We start from the raw sequence: 18,533 nt of genomic DNA, 5'->3' as shown, positions 1-18,533 counted from the left end.
CTGATGCGCATACATGGCCTCTGCCTTAGGTCAGCAATCTCCATTGTGTTGCCATGCTGCGTTCCTTCTTAACCCCACTTCTCTGCTCCTCTGGAACTTCCTTCCATTGCCAACTCAGTGTTATCTCTTTCTCCTCCCAGGCAGATGAAGCAGTTCCATTGGTACATGACTTTCTGGCTGACATCAATTGATCTCTTGTCTCGTAATCTCGTAATCTGTTTGTTCAACCATCCCTGAATGCTGACATTGTTTACCTGCTCTGCACTCAGTTTTCAGAAGTGGAGGTCTTTGAACTGGAAGGCAGCTTGCAGGGGAGGTGGCAGGTAGGGCCTAGGAGAGGGGGGTAAAGGGGGTAATTTGTACCCAGGCCCAGTGTCAAAAGGGGGGCCCAGGAGCCAATAAAGGGGGCCCAGAAAGTTCCTGGGATCTGACATTTTCCTGTCAGACTTGTTGCCCATACAGGATGCTGGGGACAGTACCATGACTGGGGATGCTGGGAACACTACTGATGCCACATGGGTGGGTAGACCTGGGCTCCAAAGACTTTTCCAGCTGTGTCTACCCTCCCCTCACCCTGCTTCACCCCTCCCTCATTCTACTCGCCCATCACCCTCCCCTGCTCTGTTTCATCTCTCCCTCTTTGCAAAAGGACCCAAAAGGAACTTTGTACCCCCTGATAAAATTCCTTTCAGAGGCCCTGGTGGCAGGTTCAAAGCCCAGGAATCCACTCTTTTCAGCCACAACTTTAGCCTTTCAGCCGTCTTTGGTTGTGCACTCATGCATCCTGCTACATCCATCTAGCATCAATTCAGCAATGAAAACTTACAAACTTATATCATAATACCATGCTTGGCAAGTGAGCATCTATGTCTGGGATGTCAAACTTGTTTCATACAGAGGGACAGAGAGCCAAAGTTAGCCTTCATGGCGCCTGCTGAGGACTGGAAGTGACATAATTAAGCAGGTGATGGCCAGAAATAAGCACTTTGTTATCACGTAGAAACTCATTAGCTGCAAATGACAGAGGAGCAAATGTGCAAATCTTGTTCATATTTTCAAGATATGAGAGAGCCCAATTATCACGCTGGGAAAGCCCAAATATAATGGGGGCCAGAGAAATTGCTTCTAAGGGCTGCATTTGGCCTGTGGGCCTTATGTTTGACACCTCTGATCTATGTCTTCCCTCTCCTCCTCCCCAATCTCCTCTGAACCATGGTTTGGTGCAAACTGTTTTGAGAACTTTTTTTGGTGGAAGATGGTATCCAAACATTTTGAATAACAACAACACAGGCCTGAACTTGGGTTTTATTGCCAGAGTTTTCAGCCTAACACCAAACATAAAATCTTATTTGAATCTGTTCCTTTCTCTAGGACTCAGCCTTAGGCAAAAACAAAAAACCGGTAAGCATGATGATAGTGACTTGTCATAGAGGCAATGGTTCTTTTTCAGCTACGAAGGCAGTGAACATGCTGGTGAGGAAGAAGAATACTTATTAAAGTGAGATATGACTAAGTCCAGGTTTATCACCGCAAGCTACCAATAGAATTCAAACGGGAATAGCAATGCTTACATTCCTCTGTATTGCTCCAAGTCACCCCTTTATGCACTTCCTAATTTCCTATCCAGTAACAGATGTACTCCAGTAGCAAATAGGTTGTGTAATGCTTGTCCTGCAACTTAGGCTCACAGTGAGCTGACCATCTGATAGGGGTCCTGAGGGTTGAAATACTCTGAGGGCACAATCCTATTTCCAGTACCAATGCAATCAAATTGCAGCCCTGAAGTAAGGGAAAAAAATGTTTCCTTACCATGAGGAGGCCTCTGTAACTGCCCACCCACCACAAGATGCATCATATGCCCTGTAGGCAGGGCTTTTTTTCTAATGGAACATGGGGGGACGGAGTTCCGGCACCTTTTTGCAGGGGCCCCTCCCCTTCGGAGGCATTCCAGGAGGGGGGAGCAAAATAGAGGCAGAGTAGACAGGCATAGGATTGGACTCTAAGGATGCCATCCTATCCACAGTAAGCCCCATTCACTAAAGTGGACTTCTGAGTAGACATGCATAGGATTGGGCTCTTAGGCTGCAATCCTAGGCACTTTCCTGGGAGTAAGCTCCATTGACTAGAACAAGACTTACTTCAGAGTAGACATACCTAGGATTGGGCTCTTAATCCTGGCAGAGATATATATCTGCACCCATTTTCACATGCTAAGGGCAGGTGAAAAGGGATTCTACGTGTGTACAACATGCTGTCCAGCCTTGCCAGAGATCTTCCTCATCCTTCCCCCACAAGCATGCCCTCCGCCAGCCAGTGTTTGCAGCTCCTCTCCAGCAGTGCACAGCAGCTGCTCAGGGCAGCAGAGAACATACAATTGCATGCCAAGCGCATTTCCAAAGACACAGAGTATTCTGATACCTGAATTAAACCATATTTAATCACTTGTTTGCAAAAGTAGCTGTTTCTATGTGCACCTAAGGACCCCTCTCATGTAAGCATTTCTTTTTTGTTCTTACTCCCACAGTTGCTTAGAGTAATTTTACTACATGGAACTCATGTAAGCCATTTTTCGGAATCCATTCACTGCTTCCTCTTCTTGAAGTAGTGCCACACTACATACTACACACTACAAGTGCACCTGTACAGTATTTTTCCCTATGTGTAGAAAAAATAGCTAGGGGGAAGGGGATGTGGAGATTGACAGCCCAATCCTATGCATGTCTACTCAGAAGTAAGTTCATCTTTAGGGGGGAAGCACATAAAAAATATTTTATTTCTCCAATAAAAAATGGTTTAAAAATAAATAAATAAATTAATTAAATAAAAGATTAACAAGTTGTGAGTTCCTGCACCTTTTTTTCCACAAAAAAAGCATTGCCTGTAGGCATGGCTGCATCAGTGCTGGAAAACTGGATTGGATTGGGCCTAAGACTATGTGATTGTCCTAATTAGGTAGCCCCAATTAATGATTGTGATCATGTAATTTATCAACTGGAATAGGCATACGTATTTCATTCTCAAACACTATCATTTTGAACCTGCTTTGAACCTGCCTGCATCCCCTGCAAGCTGCCCTCCAGTTCAAAGACCTCCAGTTCTGAAAGCTGAGTGGGGAAGTTATTTTTTCATGGATTTCAGTGTTTTCCAAAGGTAGAAGTGCAGAAGGCGGTGTTATATGTTTTTATTCAAAATTTACATTATTATTATAAATTATAATGGCTTTAAAAGTGTACTTGATAGGTGATATAGGTAGTATAGTATCAGCAGATGAAACCACAGTCATTACCCCAGCAACCCTCTTCCCCATTAAATAATAACCAGTAAAACTGGTTTTTTGTTTTTGTTTCTTTTGCAGATTTTGGGTTTTTTTGGGTTTGTTTTTTTTGTTTTGTTATTTTACAAAAATGAGGAGTGCAGAAAGCGGTGTTTATGTGTTGGGTTTTTTTTTTGCTAACACCATTTTCTTCCACCTCTATCAACCATACCTTCCACATCCAGCTGTCTGGGCTTGAAACAATGCCCAGAACATTCCAAGATAAAACAACAAAAGAGACATCATCCTGATAAGCATTGCCCTCTGCTTGATTCCAAAAACTAGCTATCATGAACTCAGCAATTCTAACTGAAAATACCAGCATAATAGGTAAATGATCACACCTCAAGCAGCAGACTGGAGATCCATAAGAACTTATACAGGCCATACTTTCTCCTCGAGATAACAGTGGTATTCCACAGGCTGTCCCCAGTTACAGAGCACAGACTATCTCCTTATCTTAGTTTACTCAAGATTTTCTTTATTAGGCACGAAAAAAGATACAGACAGCAGAAGTGCTCTTTGTGAAAGGCTTTCTGCCCCTGAAAGACTAGGCTTGGTCCCAGGTAGTTGTGGAGAGTGCTGAACTCCTTGTATTCAGTAGAATCTAGATCAATCACTGCTTCTCAAACTATATGTTGTGATGGACCAGCAATTTTCCCCCCAATATGCACGAAACCAGTGCCACTTTTGTGCCATATTTTTACTATTGTTTCTTTCCTGGAAATTTGCTGCTGATTGGCAAATGTTAGCTCACAGACAGGCATTGGTTCGCAGACCACCACTCTGAATAGCATTGAACTAGATCAGTGATATTCAACCTTTTTCTGCCTTTACCCCTAATAAATAATGAGATTGGGGACCCACCTCCCATGACCCAATCTGCCCCAGCAGCAGAAATTTATGTAACAGAAACACCTGTCTCTTTCTTGCGTTTTTATCCCGTGCGTCCTCCAAGGGGATTGAGTTAGTTTCCCTTTACCTCTTGTTGTCTTCACAATGTGAGGTAGCAGCCTGAGACCCTGTGACTGGTCCAAAATGTCACCCAGTGAGCTCTAGCAAGAGAAAGATGATTCAAACCTTGGGTCTCTTCCTCCCCATCCAACTAATCTACAGTGACACCCATTTGTACACTTCTGCTTCATTATGAAGGGCCACGGTGTGCGTGCAAAGAGAGCCATCAGGAGATGAACGATGCGACTACTAACTTTCCTCTTCCAGACCATGGCATTGTAGCACCTTGGCTTTCTGTCAGCAGCTGTTTTTGACTGATAGCACTGACAGCCAATGACGCTGCATGAAATTGTGTCTTCTGACAGTGGTGTTTTTTCTTTGGTGAGTTGGAATTCAAACAGTCACAGTGGCCTCTCTCCTCCACCACCATCATGTCGGTGAAGCCTTTGAAGCCAGCCTGGCACAGGCACACATGCTAAGCAAAGGGCACAGCACTATTCTCCTGGCAGGGAATGACTGCTGAGGGTGTTTTGAGCACCATCTTAGGTTAGGGAAGGATGTGGCACTCCAGCAGAAAGGCTTTGTGTGGGGGTGGAAAGAAAAGGTGGTCTTGGTTAGTACAGGGATGCCTGGGCACTTAATGAGAGAGAAGACTGTGAAGCTTGAGCCATTTTGTTCCTTAAGTTCATGGAAGTTGTAATGTAAAATGAGGGAGACTGAAACTTGAGTCGTTGTTCCTGTAAGAGGTGGGCTTCTGAAAGGTTGTTGCGACTCTGTATATGAGGCTTCGCGACTCCCTTGGGGGCATAAACTACAGGTTATAGAACCCTGAACTAGGTGACACACCTATTGTGTAACTGTAGCCTGCATTCTTGACTTCGCAAATAGAAGAACAGCAATTCAGGGCCCAAATCAGGTATGTTACTACACTTGAAAAATTGGACATCTAATCTTCTATTACTCAATACCCATATCTTCTAGCTTGGACCTAATATTGATAGAGAATGCAATCAATTTATTGTCTGTGATATTTGGAAATTACTTTTGTAATAAATACCTTTGTGGTAGTAAATTTGTACTGGACTCATGCTTTTCTCCTATACAATTCTGAGACAAGCTAATTTTCTAGATTACATTATTATTATTAACAGTATTTATATACCGCTTTTCAACTAAAAGTTCACAAAGCGGTTTACAGAGAAAAATAACTAAATGGCTCCCTGTCCCAAAAGGGCTCACAATCTAAAAGATGCAAATGAATACCAGCAGACAGCCACTAGAACAGACAGTGCTGGGGTGAGGTGGGCCAGTTACTCTCCCCCTGCTAAAAAAAGGAGCACCCACTTGAAAAAGTGCCTCTTACCCAATTAGCAGGGGTTAATTATATTATTATATGGGGCCAGTTGGACAAGTTATGTCAACTCTCTTCTCTCCATGAAGCACAGCTCTGTTTTTGGAGCTGTTACATCAGTATGACACCTTGGTGTGAGCATTTGTATTTTGCTTTTTGAGCATGCTAGGTACTTCATATATATTATCTTGATGTTGTACTTACAACAAGGACTCAGTAAGTTGAGCACGTTTTACTGTCTCCATATTTACAGGTGGCAAACTAAGGCTGAGGGGGGGGGCATGTTTAAGACCACCTAGTGGGAATTCATGGCAGAGGTGAGATTCACATCAGGAGAGTCCCAATTTATTGCTTGTTCTCTTTGCCAGCTTACTACACTATATGATGGAGGGCATGCGGTGCAAGGCTGCTTCACACAGTGGCAGTGATTAGACCTTGCACAAAACATTAAGTGTTCTCTATCAGATGCATCAGTGAGGAAGTAGACAGCAAGACCTTTGTGTGAGACATCTCCTCCTCCTTTGTGTGAGACATTCTCCTCGCATCTGTGCGAGGAGAAGGAGAAGGCAAGTGAACCTCTGAGGTTTGGAGAAGGAGAGGGAGGACCCTCTGAGTTGTGAAGAGGAGAGGAGGAGGAGGACGAGAAGGAGAAGGCAAGTGTACTCTTTCTAACTCTTTGTCTTTCTAACTTTTTGTCTTCTAACTTTAAATCAACCTTAAATCAACATTGAAATTTAGCTTTACCTTTAGCTTAGCTTTACCTAAGCTTTACCTAAGTTAGCACCTAATCTAACCTGAGGGAGGGAATCTAAGGTCCAGCAAGTTGGGGCATAGGAGCTAGGTGAGGGCAATTAAAATAAATAATCTAAGTTAGAACATAATCTAAAGGTTCAGTAAATTGGGACACAGGATCTAGGTGAGAGCAATAAACAAACAAACAAACAAACTCAAATAAAAACTAGCTAGAGGTTAAAAAACAGTCCAGCCTAAGAGAACTGAATTGGGAGGGTAAGAACCTAGGAAGGGCCAGTTCCCAACCAGACAGGGCAATTTATCGTAGTCATTGTCCTTTAGGAGTTGATAAGAGCCCCATTAGGCTAATCCAAGCAACCCATTCAGGAGTCTGCAGAGTAGATTAAGCCCATCAGCAGCTTTTTGTCTTCCTGATCTTTGTAATCTCACCTGGGAAGACCAGCCCCCTTTCAGTCAGCAAGGAGGGAGGGAGGAGGAGCTAGCTAGGGGTATAAAGCTAGCGCCTGCCACCACATGAGCTTCTCTGCAGAAGCGTGTGTGGCCTCTGGAGAACCAGTGCCTCAGGAACAAAGTGCCAGGTAAGGCACCGCGAGTTTAGCATCTGTTTGAGTTCAGCAGTAGGGCAAGGAAGCCAGGCCGCAGATACCACCCTTCTCTTCCCTTGAGAAGAGAGGCAACAAACCACTGTAGGGTTTTTAAGCACCCCTAAACAGAAACTTCCCCTGGGGGCTGGGGATAAGAATAGGCCCTCAGTTTGGCTGTACTTGTCGTAAGAGGCGACTAAACAGCCACCGGGTAGATGGGACTCGTCAGCCTGGGAAGGCAGCTCATCTGAGAGAAGGAAAACTCTGATCCCAAACCTCCACTGCCTTGTGGCTACATCCAGTTATGGAAGAGGCTTCAGGAGTCAACCTCGAGGCAAAATCCGGAGCCGGAGTCCCTGAGGCAGTTCGTGGCTGAACACAGTCACGTTCTGGCAACTCCTGCGACGCCGCTGGAACCAACCGTATTGGCCTCTGCCTTTCCATTGGACCATTTCAGCGACGTGGAGAGGGGGGATTTGCTGCATGGGTGACAGTCTATCCTCCATACCTACTTTACCCAGGCTTCGCGCACTGGAGAGGACACTCTGTTCCAGAACCACCACTCAGAGCGTGACACCATAGTCTTCCGAGACTGAAGGATGCCAACAACAAACAGAAACAAACCATAAAAAGCTATGCAGTCAGACAGACAGCAGCAGTTTGCATTGAGTGCCACATGTATGACTATATGCCACTGAGACATAAGTCATGGGTGTGTCCTCGGTGCAAGGAGCTCCAGGGACTCAGGGAACGTGTCCTCTCCCTTGAAGCCTTAGTGGCCAACCTGGAGAAGCAGAGGCAGGCAGAGAAGGACCATGGGGAGACTTCCGGGGACGATCAGTCTTTGTCCCATCCTCAGGTGCGCAGCTCCTCAGTTGCCCGGGTGGGAAGTCTCGGGGCAGGAGGATGTCATCCTGGAGAGGAGGGAAACAATCCCCTGGGGGGACCCCTTCTCTAGGGGATGGGCCCATATCCGAATGCACTCAGAATACTCCTCGGCAGGAGGGGGGTCGGGGGCTTCTTGTAGTGGGGGATTCGATTATCAGAAACATAGAAACATTATCCGTTTGCAACGGATGTGAGGACCGCATGGCGACTTGCCTGCCTGGTGCGAAGGTTGCAGACATCACTTCTTGTCTAGACAGGCTGGTAGACGAGCTGGGGAGGAGGTAGCAGTTGTAAATGTTGGCACCAATGACTTGGGCAAGTGTAGCCGGGAGGTCCTGGAGGCCAAATTTAGGCTATAAGGTAGAAAACTGAAAGCCAGGACCTCAAAGGTAGCGTTCTCGGAAGTGCTACATGCAGTTCCACACGCAGGGCCAGCTAGGCAGGTAGAGATCAGGGGTCTCAATGCATGGATGAGACGGTGGTATAGAGAGGAGAAGTTTAGATTCGTGAGGCACTGGGGAACATTTTGGGACAAGCGAGGCCTGTACAAGAGGGACGGACTTCACTTGAACCATAATGGAACTAGACTGCTGGCGCATAACATTAAAAAGGTGGCAGAGCAGCTTTTAAACTGATCCCTAGGGGAAAACTGACAGGAGCCGAAGGGCATCTGATATGGGACTCCTCATCCCTATGGGACGAGGACGGGGAGGTTAGAGAACAACAAGGTAAAGGCAGAGTAGGAGAAGGAATTGGGAATAGTAGTGTGATGGGATGTGATAGACGATTTGGCACAAAGAGAGGATGCGGGACGAAGGAGCTAATAAGCAGCCCATCCTGGGACAGTCCATGTACAGATGCTTTTATGCAAATATCTGAAGTCTCTGAGCAAAGATGGGAGAACTGGAATGTCTGGTGATAAGGAAAAACATTGACATAGTGGGCATAACGGAAACCTGGTGGAAAGCGGAGAATCAGTGGGATACTGCAATTCCGGTGCTATAAACTCTACAGGAGGGACAGGGAGGGGCGTGTTGGAGGTGGGGTGGCCGTTTATGTTAAGGAAGGGATAGAATCCAACAAGGAGGCCAAGAGAGAATATGAGGAACACATGGCCAGCAACATTAAGGGGAATAATAAAAACTTCTTCAAATATGTTAGAAGCAGGAAACCCGGCAGAGAAGCGGTTGGCCCTCTGGATGGTGAGGGAGGGAAAGGGGAGATAAAAGGAGACTTAGAGATGGCAGAGAAATTAAATGAGTTCTTTGCATCTGTCTTCACGGCAGAAGACCTCGGGCAGATACCGCTGCCCGAACAACCCCTCCTGACCAAGGAATTAAGTCAGATATAGGTTAAAAGAGAATATGTTTCAGACCTCATTGATAAATTAAAGATCAGTAAGTCAACGGGCCGCAGTGGCATCTACCCAAGAGTTATTAAGGAATTGAAGAATGAAGTTGCAGATCTCTTGACTAAGGTATGCAACTTGTCCCTCAAAATGGCCATGGTGCCAGAAGATTGGAGGATAGCAAATGTCTTACCAATCTTTAAAAAGGGAAAGGGGGGGGGGGACCCGGGAAACTATAGGCCGGTCAGCCTAACTTCTATACAGGGTAAGATGGTGGAATGCCTCATCAAAGATAGGATCTCAAAACACATAGACGAACAGGCCTTGCTGAGGGAGAGTCAGCATGGCTTCTGTAAGGGTAAGTCTTGCCTCACCAACCTTATAGAATTCTTTGAAAAGGTCAACAGGCATGTGGATGCGGGAGAACCTGTAGACATTATATATCTGGACTTTCAGAAGGCGTTCGACACGGTCCCTCACCAAAGGCTACTGAAAAAACTCCACAGTCAGGGAATTAGAGGACAGGTCCTCTCATGGTTTGGGAACTGGTTGAAGACCAGGAAACAAAGAGTGGGTGTCAATGGGCAATTTTCACAATGGAGAGAGATGAAAAGCAGTGTGCCCCAAGGATCTGTCCTGGGACCGGTGCTTTTCAACCTCTTCATAAATGACCTGGAGACAGGATTGAGCAGTGAGGTGGCTAAGTTTGCAGATGACACCAAACTTTTCCGAGTGGTGAAGACCAGAAGTGATTGTGAGGCGCTCCTGAAGGATCTCTCCAAACTGGCAGAATGGGCAGCAAAATGGCAGATGCGTTTCAATATAAGTAAATGTCAAGTCATGCACACTGGGGCAAAAAATCAAAACTTCACATATAGGCTGATGGGTTCTGAGCTGTGTGACAGATCAGGAGAGAGATCTTGGGGTTGTGGTGGACAGGTCGATGAAAGTGTCGACCCAATGTGCGGCGGCAGTGAAGAAGGCCAATTCTATGCTTGGGATCATTAGAAAAGGTATTGAGAACAAAATGGCTAATATTATAATGCCGTTGTACAAATCTATGGTAAGGGCACACCTGGAGTATTGTGTCCAGTTCTGATCGCCACATCCCAGAAAGGATATAGTGGAAATGGAAAAGGTGCAAAAGAGAGCGACTAAGATTATTACTGGGCTGGGGCACCTTCCTTATGAGGAAAGGCTATGGCATTTGGTCTTCAGCCTAGAAAAGAGACTCCTGAGGGGGGACATGATTGAGACAGACAAAATTATGCATGGGAAGTATAAAGTGGATAGAGAGCTCTTTACACTCTCACATAACACGAGAACCAGGGGACATCCACTCAAATTGAGTGTTGGGAGAGTTAGGACAGACAAAAGAAAATATTTCTTTACTTGGTGTGTTGTTGGTCTGTGGAACTCCTTGCCACAGGATGTGGTGACGGCATCTGGCCTGGATGCCTTTAAAAGGGGATTGGACAAGTTTCTGGTGGAAAAATCCATTACGGGGTACAAGCCATGATGTGTATGTGCGACCTCCTGATTTTAGAAATGGGCTATGTTAGAATGCCAGATGCAGGGGAGGGCACCAGGATGAGGTCTCTTGTTATCTGGTGTGCTCCCTGGGGCATTTGGTGAGACACTGTGAGATACAGGAAGCTGGACTAGATGGGCCTATGGCCTGATCCAGTGGGGCTGTTCTTACGTTCTTATGAGACTCTGGCTAGCTATATCAGCAGAAGGAGACCTGTTGTAGAGATTTAAGGTGTTCCCCATGACCCCACTAAACCAAAGCAAATTTTTATATTCTTCATAAATCAAGGAAGGAGCCAGGAAAGAACCAATTTTTGTCCAGCAGAAATGGACAGATTTCAGAGAGCCAGGGTGGTATAGTAGTTTTAGCATTGACTTAGACCTGGAAAGTCCAGATTCAAATCCTTGCTCAGCCATGAAGCTTCCTGGGTATCTTTGAGACCATCACTCTCTCTGAATCTCACTTGCCTCACAGGGTTGTTGTGAGGACAAAAGGAAGGAAGGAACCATGTATACCACCCTGAGCTTCTTGGAAGAAGGGTGGTTTAAAAATGTAAAAAATAAATACAGGTGGGACCAAGGTATCCATTGGGGTTCCGTTCCTTAACCCTCAGTGGATACCAAAATCAGTTGATACCGGGGTTCACCTTTAAATGCTTTGTAACAAGGTATAGACCACCGATGTCAAACTCATTTCATACAGAGTGCTGAAGTTTGCATTCATGGTGCCTGCTGAGGGCTGGAAGTGACATCAGTAAGCAGGAAGTGTCGTCAGGTGATGGCCAGAAATAAGCAGTTATCACATACGAGTAGAAACTCATTAGCTGCAAATGACAGAAGTGAAAAATGTGCAAATCTATGTATTTTCAAGATATGAGCGAGTCCAATTATCATGCTGGGAGAGCCTAATTGTAATGGGGGACAGATAAATTGCTTCTGGGGGCCGCGTTTGACTTGGGGGTCTTATGTTTGACTCCTCTGATACAGATGCTATACTGCACTCAGCTGCTTCATGGGGTGGATAATTCAATTAGATTTCATTATTCATCCATTTATTGGCTGAATGCGGAATAAAATCTATACCTATGCAATCTGGGGCAACAATGGAGGAGCAAGAAACCCGGAAGTGGCCTTTAAAGCAATTTTTAACCCCAAGAAGCTTGCAACTGGTGCAGCTTAACAGCACAAAGGTAGGAAATGGGAAATGGGATCCAAATCAGTGGATACTGAGGTCCCATCTGTAACAATAAATGTTACCTCGAAATGGGTTATTGGCATCTCCTCATTTTAGTGCATGTACAGCCCAATCCTAACTAACTTTCCAATGCCAATACGACCATGGTGAGTGTGCTCTGTAACCCTGGGGCTCCATTGCAGCTACATTGGCACTGGAAAGTTGGTTAGCTTGTTAATCTTCTGCAATATCCTGTATCTAAACATTCAGGAATTCAAGGTCATTAACCTGTTTGTCTCAGGGTCAAAATCCTTTCAAACACCTCTGTCAACAGAGAACACATTAAATAGAAAGAAGACAGGAGGGAGTGAACAAAATGTGAAGTTGGTCTTGTGGAGTCTCCCACAAACCTACTGTGATTGCTCTAGTCTCTCTTCAGCAGTTTCTTGGATTTCCAGCCAAAGGAGTGACGGGAAAGATGGACGTGGCTGGGACAGGAGCCCTGTTCCTTCTCTGTGTTCTCTTCATTTTCTTCTTCTCCACTTTCAAAATGTACAGGAAGCAAAAAGAGCTGCCTCCAGGACCCGCTCCCTGGCCGTTTCTGGGCAACCTCTTCCAGAAAGATGTCCTGCCTGTGTGCAACTCCTATCTAAAGGTGAGGCCATCCCTTTCACTGCTTCTACTCTTTGTAGGGAGAAAACAAAAGTTGCATGGGATGAAAGGATGGATGATAGGAAGGACACAAGGCTAATTTCTCCCTTCTTTGCTCTACACCAGCAGCTGGCAACCTTCTTCTGCATAGGGGCCGGACATTGGGTCCATCAGTAGTAAGATATGCATGCTTGAACCTTCTGATTAGGCCATCGAGCTAGGAAAAAAGAGCTGAGCATGGCGTGGAGAGATGCATGCCCAGATAGAGAATGCCTCTCAAGAGAAGCTTCTGCCCTTGATTTGCTTATACTGTAAGCCTTACAGAGACAGAAGTACAAGGGCATGGTCTTTGTAAGTAAAGGGGTATGGTGGACAAGGGTGTGCCCCCTTGTTTGTTTGATTGCCTGGCTGCCCTCTATGAGAGGACTGTGCGCGTGCATTCACCAGAGCTGCAGTGGCAGTGGGCAGGGGTTCAGAGAGTGTGGGCACACCTGCTGACCCGGGATTGGATCTTAATTTACATCAACTCCTGGGAGTTGGGTGAGACTCCAGGAGCAAGAAGATGGGTATTCTGCCGTCACTGACAGGTAAAAAAGAGACTGAGAGTTTGCAGCTGACTTTCCCTAAGAAGAACATGAACACTGTGGCAAGGGGAAGACCAGCTGGAAGAGGAAAGGGTGCAGGGGGCTTGCTCTCCTCCTTCTTGCTTGAAAGAACTGCCATTCGTGCCATTTTTCTATGACCCTCAGATAAGTCGGGGGTTAAACTTAGGGGGGTGTCTGACTATAGTTTTGTCTGATTTTACTCGAGGCCTGATCCTGAAAAATAACCTACCACTAATTGTTACCTAAGAACTGTAGTCTCTAATTTATTAAAAACATAGTAAAAGATCATGAGATACATTTTTATTCTTTTTTAAATTCTGGTCTTCTTGTAACCACTATCAGAGTAAGTGCACTGTAAACAACATACCTGTAAAACAGTGGTTCCCAACCTGGTATTCACGTACTCCCAGGGCACTCAACAGGACCTTTAGGGGTAATTGAAAAAGAATGAAATAATGGCAGAAAAAGGCAGGCCATGCTCCAGAATGCCTTGCAAGGACCAGCAAGTCAGGAAGGAAGGTAGCTAATTGGCTGTGAAAGCCCCAACAATAGCTAGTTTTGGGTCATCAATTCATCTATGAACCAGTGATTGAAAACCATCACAGTAAAAAAGCTGAAACATAATATGAAAAGTGATCAATCACCCAGAATTTCTCAGCACACTTCTGGTGCAAAACAGTGCAAAGGCAGAGTCTTCTGTTCTTCAAACAGATGAAAAGAGAAAATATGTGAAGTCTGGGTTTTCATATGGAGGAGATGAAGGCTTGTATTATTAATTACAAACATTTTGAGAATATGAAGGGTACAATTTATGGAAACGGACTGCCAAGGGATATGCCAGTGAAAAAGGTTGGGAACCACTGCAGATCAATGAATCAAACATGAGGAGAACCATGAATCAAAGACACCTTTAAGGTGTCTGGTGTGTTAAGCCAGAAGCTCTACATATAACATACAACCCATAACACATAACTGAGAATGTGCAATTCAATTCACAGCAGAGAGATGAGATATTTGCAACCCTTTTTACTCAGAAGTAGACCCACCGCTTTCCATGGGTGTTATTCTGAAGTAAGGGTGCACTGAATTGTAGCCTGGGAAGGAGGGTCCCATCCTGGTGTTTCCAAAAACAGACCTGCTTTGCAAGCATTTGCCAAGCAGAACCAGGCTGCAGCAGAAGGAAGGGGACTAAAAGGTTAACTTTGGCTGGAATGTCCCTGGAGCAACCAAGGAGGTGCCTGCCTGCCTTGAGCAACAGCAACAGCTCAGCTGAGAAAGGAAACTGTTCAGAGTTGAATGGCTCTGCCCTCTGATTGATCCTGAGATAAGGCAAGTGAGAATTGGAGCTTGATTTCACTTACTGCTGGTCTGAGATAGGGGCTGTTTACACAGCCACCAAGGACCTTGGTGGGGGCTGCAAGTCTCCAGGAGCCTGCAAGAGGCCAGCTCTGCCACTCAAGTACTAAACACACCCCTTGGTAGTGAGGGAGCTGTGATCACTGCAGCAATGTTGCTGCCCCCCTACCCGCCCACGCAAACACGTTCCCTTGTAGGTGTTTGGGAACCACTGGTCTAACTAATCTCCTTATGTTTTCTTCTGCATTGAGCCCATTTCTTCTGCATTTTTCTTCTCCCGGCAGAAAACTCGGGATGAATCCGATCAGACAGAGCCTATTCTTTGGCAGTGGTAGCAGCGAAGAGATTGTTCTTCTCTGCTACCATTGCGTCTGCTGACAACCATCCGGCAGAGCTGTTCCGTGTGGTGTGGGGCCTCCTCCATCAGGCCCCTCCAGTAGACCAGGAGGAACACACGGTCAGCCGCTGTGACGTGTTTGCGCAACATTTTGCAGATAAAATCGATCGTATTTGTCACAACTTGGATGCCACATTGACAACGTCTGACAATGTCCCCTTGGCAACTGCTTGTCCAGTGTTGTGGGATTCTTTTCAGCTTGTACAGCCTGAGGATGTGGACAGACTCCTTTGGAGTGTGAGGCCTGCCTGCTTGATCCTTGCCCAGCTTGGCTGATAAGAGCTGCCCGGGGTGGACTGGCTGAGTGGACAGGGAGGGTGGTCAACTCTTCCTTGATGGAGGGGACGTTGCCATGTGCTTTGAAACGGGCAGTAGTTCGCCCCCGCCTGAAGAAGCCCTCCCTGGATTCCACCGTGTTAGACAACTACTGACCAGTCTCCAACATCCCGTTTCTGGGCAAGGTAATTGAACGGGTGGTGGCGTCTCAACTCCAGAGGGTCTTGGATGAAGCGGATTATCTGGATCCTTTTCAATCTGGCTTCAGGCCGGGCTTTGGGATGAAAACTGCCTTTTTACCTTTTTATTATTTGTTATCTGACTACTGTTTTTATGATATGTGTTAATATGCTTTTATCTGTTTCTAAATTATGTTGTTAATCTGTTTTTTAATTATGTTGTTTAATCTGTTTTTAACCTGTTGTAAGCCGCCTTGAGCCCCTTCGGGGAGAAAGGCGGGGTAAAAATAAAGTTATTATTTTTATTATTTGCCTGACATTAACAATTCATTTCCTCACACTGAAATATTTGGAAATATGAGCAGATAATGATGGACATCTAAATACCATTCACATGGAGCTGTCCTTGTGAATAATCCTACAATGAATTTCAAAGGGAGTTCCATAAATAATTATGATCATTGTCCTAATGAACCTTGCCTATCTTTCATTTTGCCTTCAGCTCGTTAAGAAATATGGCCCTGTCTTCACGGTCTGGGTGGGACCAAAGCCAACAGTCGTGCTCTGTGGATATGAAGTGGTGAAAGATGCTTTGCTGGGTCATGCCGAAGAGTTTGGTGGGCGTCCTGACATCCCCCTCAAAATCCCAGGGACCAGTGGTCAAGGTGGGCTCGAACAGATGTGATGCAGAAGATATTTCTTGTTGTGTCTTACATTTTCTGTCAGGAAAGTTGATGCGCCATTTCATGTGCAGTGGGGACTTGGGCTGGGGCTGTCATTTAGTCATTCTTTTTACAAATCTGTTTCTTTTATTTGGTTCACGCCTCCACCATTTTTTGCTAGAAATCTGTCAATGTGAGGTAGGGATAGAATATGGAGATGGACTTCATTATTCTCTACCTATAATATTGATGTCTTTTGGCCTATAGACTTTATCTGCAGCGAAGTGTCAAATAAGGAAATGATGTTGGAAGGTTGAAGGGGTGGTGCCAAAGGGGAAATTACAGTGGGGTGTCCCTGCAGCCTATCATTTGTATGAAGGGGGGCCATCTTGTCACCTCAGGCAAAATGTTGTCTTGGGCTAGCCTTATTAAATTATGTTGTAAATATAGTTAGAAATTTATTGAAAAAAGCATCCTTCCTGGTCATCCACACAGAATGTGTTTCTCGGTGTTATCCCTCTTATTTGAAAGACATGAGAGTATGGAAACAGCTTGGTTTTAAATAACTTGTTACTACTGCAAACGAATACAAGTACACCCCCTTCTGGATGTTTTATTTTAAATGGCAGAATATTAACAAAAAGATACGCATAGCTTGAACTGAGAAAGCAGCAGAACCATCTTTTCTCTTAAAACATATTGTTCTTTTTTTCTTTCTTTTTTTAAACTGACAAATTGTTTCGTAATGGTTTGTTTTCAGGTTTTGGCAACTCAGATGAGAAGAAATGGCGGGAACTGCGCCGGTTCACACTTTCCACACTGCGGGACTTTGGGATGGGGAAGAGAAGAATGTCCGATCGTGTGCAGGAGGAAGCTCTTTGCCTGGTGGAGGAAATAGCAGCCAGACAAGGTTGAGTAGAGTAATAAGACATTTCAAAGCCTCAGGATCAACTTTTAGTTTTAATTTAGGAATATGGTTTTAAGGGGGGGGGGGTTCAGATCCCAATCAACGTCTTCGGCTCTCCTTACAGGGCAACCATTTGATCCAAGAAGCATCATCACAAGTGCTGTTTCAAATGTGATCTGCTCCGTTGTCTTTGGGAGTCGGTTTGACTACAAGGATAAGGTCTTCCTAGAGCAAATACCCCGTGTGACAGACCGTATATCCTTCCTCCGAAGTTTCTTAGGAGTGGTATGTTGTTTCTTCTCTGTGCTGACTCTGGGGACTTCCCTCCATTTGCTTTCGCTGCTTCTGTTAATGCTTAAGAACTCGCAAAAGTGTTACCCTGCAGATGCCTGATCTTGTCTGATCTCGGAAGCTAAGCAGGGTCAGGCCTGGTTAGTACTTGGATGTGAGACTGCCTAGGAATACCGGGTGCTGTAGGCTTCTACCATAGTCTTTCGAGACTGAAGGTTGCCAACCATTTCCACAAGATTCTTTTGTGTCATGATGGGATGGCAATGGTGTTCTCATTCTCTTTGTTACATGTTTGCATAAGGCCTGCTTAATGACTTCCACCCCAGCCTCTTTGGCTGAGAGTAGCTTTCGTAAAGTTTGGATCCTCCAAGCCATCCAGTAAGCCTCCTGGTGAAATCATGCAATGCTATCTCAGTTGGCTCTGTTGTCTCCTGTATCCCAGCATCCTTGTACCTTCTTCAGGTGACCCAAGTTCACATATATCATTCTGGGTGACACCTGAGTTTTGTGAAAACTACCTCTCATTCTGGAGGAGGGTCCTCTCCTGGCCCCAGGCTGTCTCCAGTCAGCCATCAAAATCTCTGCCTCCTTACTGCTACCCACCATTCCTGTGTCTATGCGGAAGACCTCCCATAATGAGAATTAAAGATCAATTCTGCCACATTTTTAATCAACGAAATAGTCTTGTTTTTGTAACAGTGTGTGCCAGCCTGGTAGACACTTTATGCAGGGGTGTGCATTTGATTTGGAAAGAATTATGCTCCACATCAAATCGTTCTACTTCAGAGTCATTTCAGTTGAAATCAGTAGCAGCTGAATGAAAGCTCCTTATTGGTACAGTACTTCCTTTTCATCCTCTTCCAATCAGTAAACTACTTGGGAGAAAGGTTCACTTTCTGTTTTCTCATTCAGTCAATTTTTCCAGGAGATTCTAGTGTGTGTGTGTGTGTGTGTTTTTTTAAATCCATATCTTCCTTCCCCTAAGGTTGCTACCAGCCCCAGCAGCCTCTTACTCTAGTCAAGGGCATCTTACTTGTGAAAAGAGTGAAATAAATAAAGATTGAAGAGGTTCAAGGTGATGTGGGGAGGGGGGGAATAATGCAAACAGACAAAGATGATGATAGCGAATGCAAAAAGTGACAGAAAGATACAGAAGGAGAAGGAAAACTGGAAGGAAGAGAGACATTCTGAAAACAAAAAACCTGGGACAGATGCAAGAGAGGAAAAAGAAACAGTAGGACAAAATGAAAGAAAGCCATATCCAAAACATAGGGCATGGTAGAGCAATCCAACTTGAGGGGGGACATGATTGAG

At 45.2% G+C, this 18,533-nt stretch overlaps 1 protein-coding gene across 1 annotated transcript in view; it reads left to right on the top strand.

Moving 5' to 3' along the window:
* The window catches only part of LOC136641366 (cytochrome P450 2C8-like), a 42,422-nt gene that overhangs the window by 15,056 nt on the left and 8,833 nt on the right, over nucleotides 1-18,533 (top strand). The window contains exons 2-5 of the mRNA XM_066617096.1: nucleotides 12,454-12,550; nucleotides 15,862-16,024; nucleotides 16,782-16,931; nucleotides 17,053-17,213. Of these exons, the coding sequence (XP_066473193.1) occupies nucleotides 12,454-12,550; nucleotides 15,862-16,024; nucleotides 16,782-16,931; nucleotides 17,053-17,213 (571 nt within the window). The remainder of the gene's footprint in view (nucleotides 1-12,453; nucleotides 12,551-15,861; nucleotides 16,025-16,781; nucleotides 16,932-17,052; nucleotides 17,214-18,533) is intronic.

The sequence above is a fragment of the Tiliqua scincoides genome, chromosome 2, assembly GCF_035046505.1.
Source record: "Tiliqua scincoides isolate rTilSci1 chromosome 2, rTilSci1.hap2, whole genome shotgun sequence".
Taxonomy (NCBI): domain Eukaryota; kingdom Metazoa; phylum Chordata; class Lepidosauria; order Squamata; family Scincidae; genus Tiliqua; species Tiliqua scincoides.
Note: the sequence above shows the minus strand (reverse complement) of the source record. Positions and strands in the feature narration are given on the sequence as shown.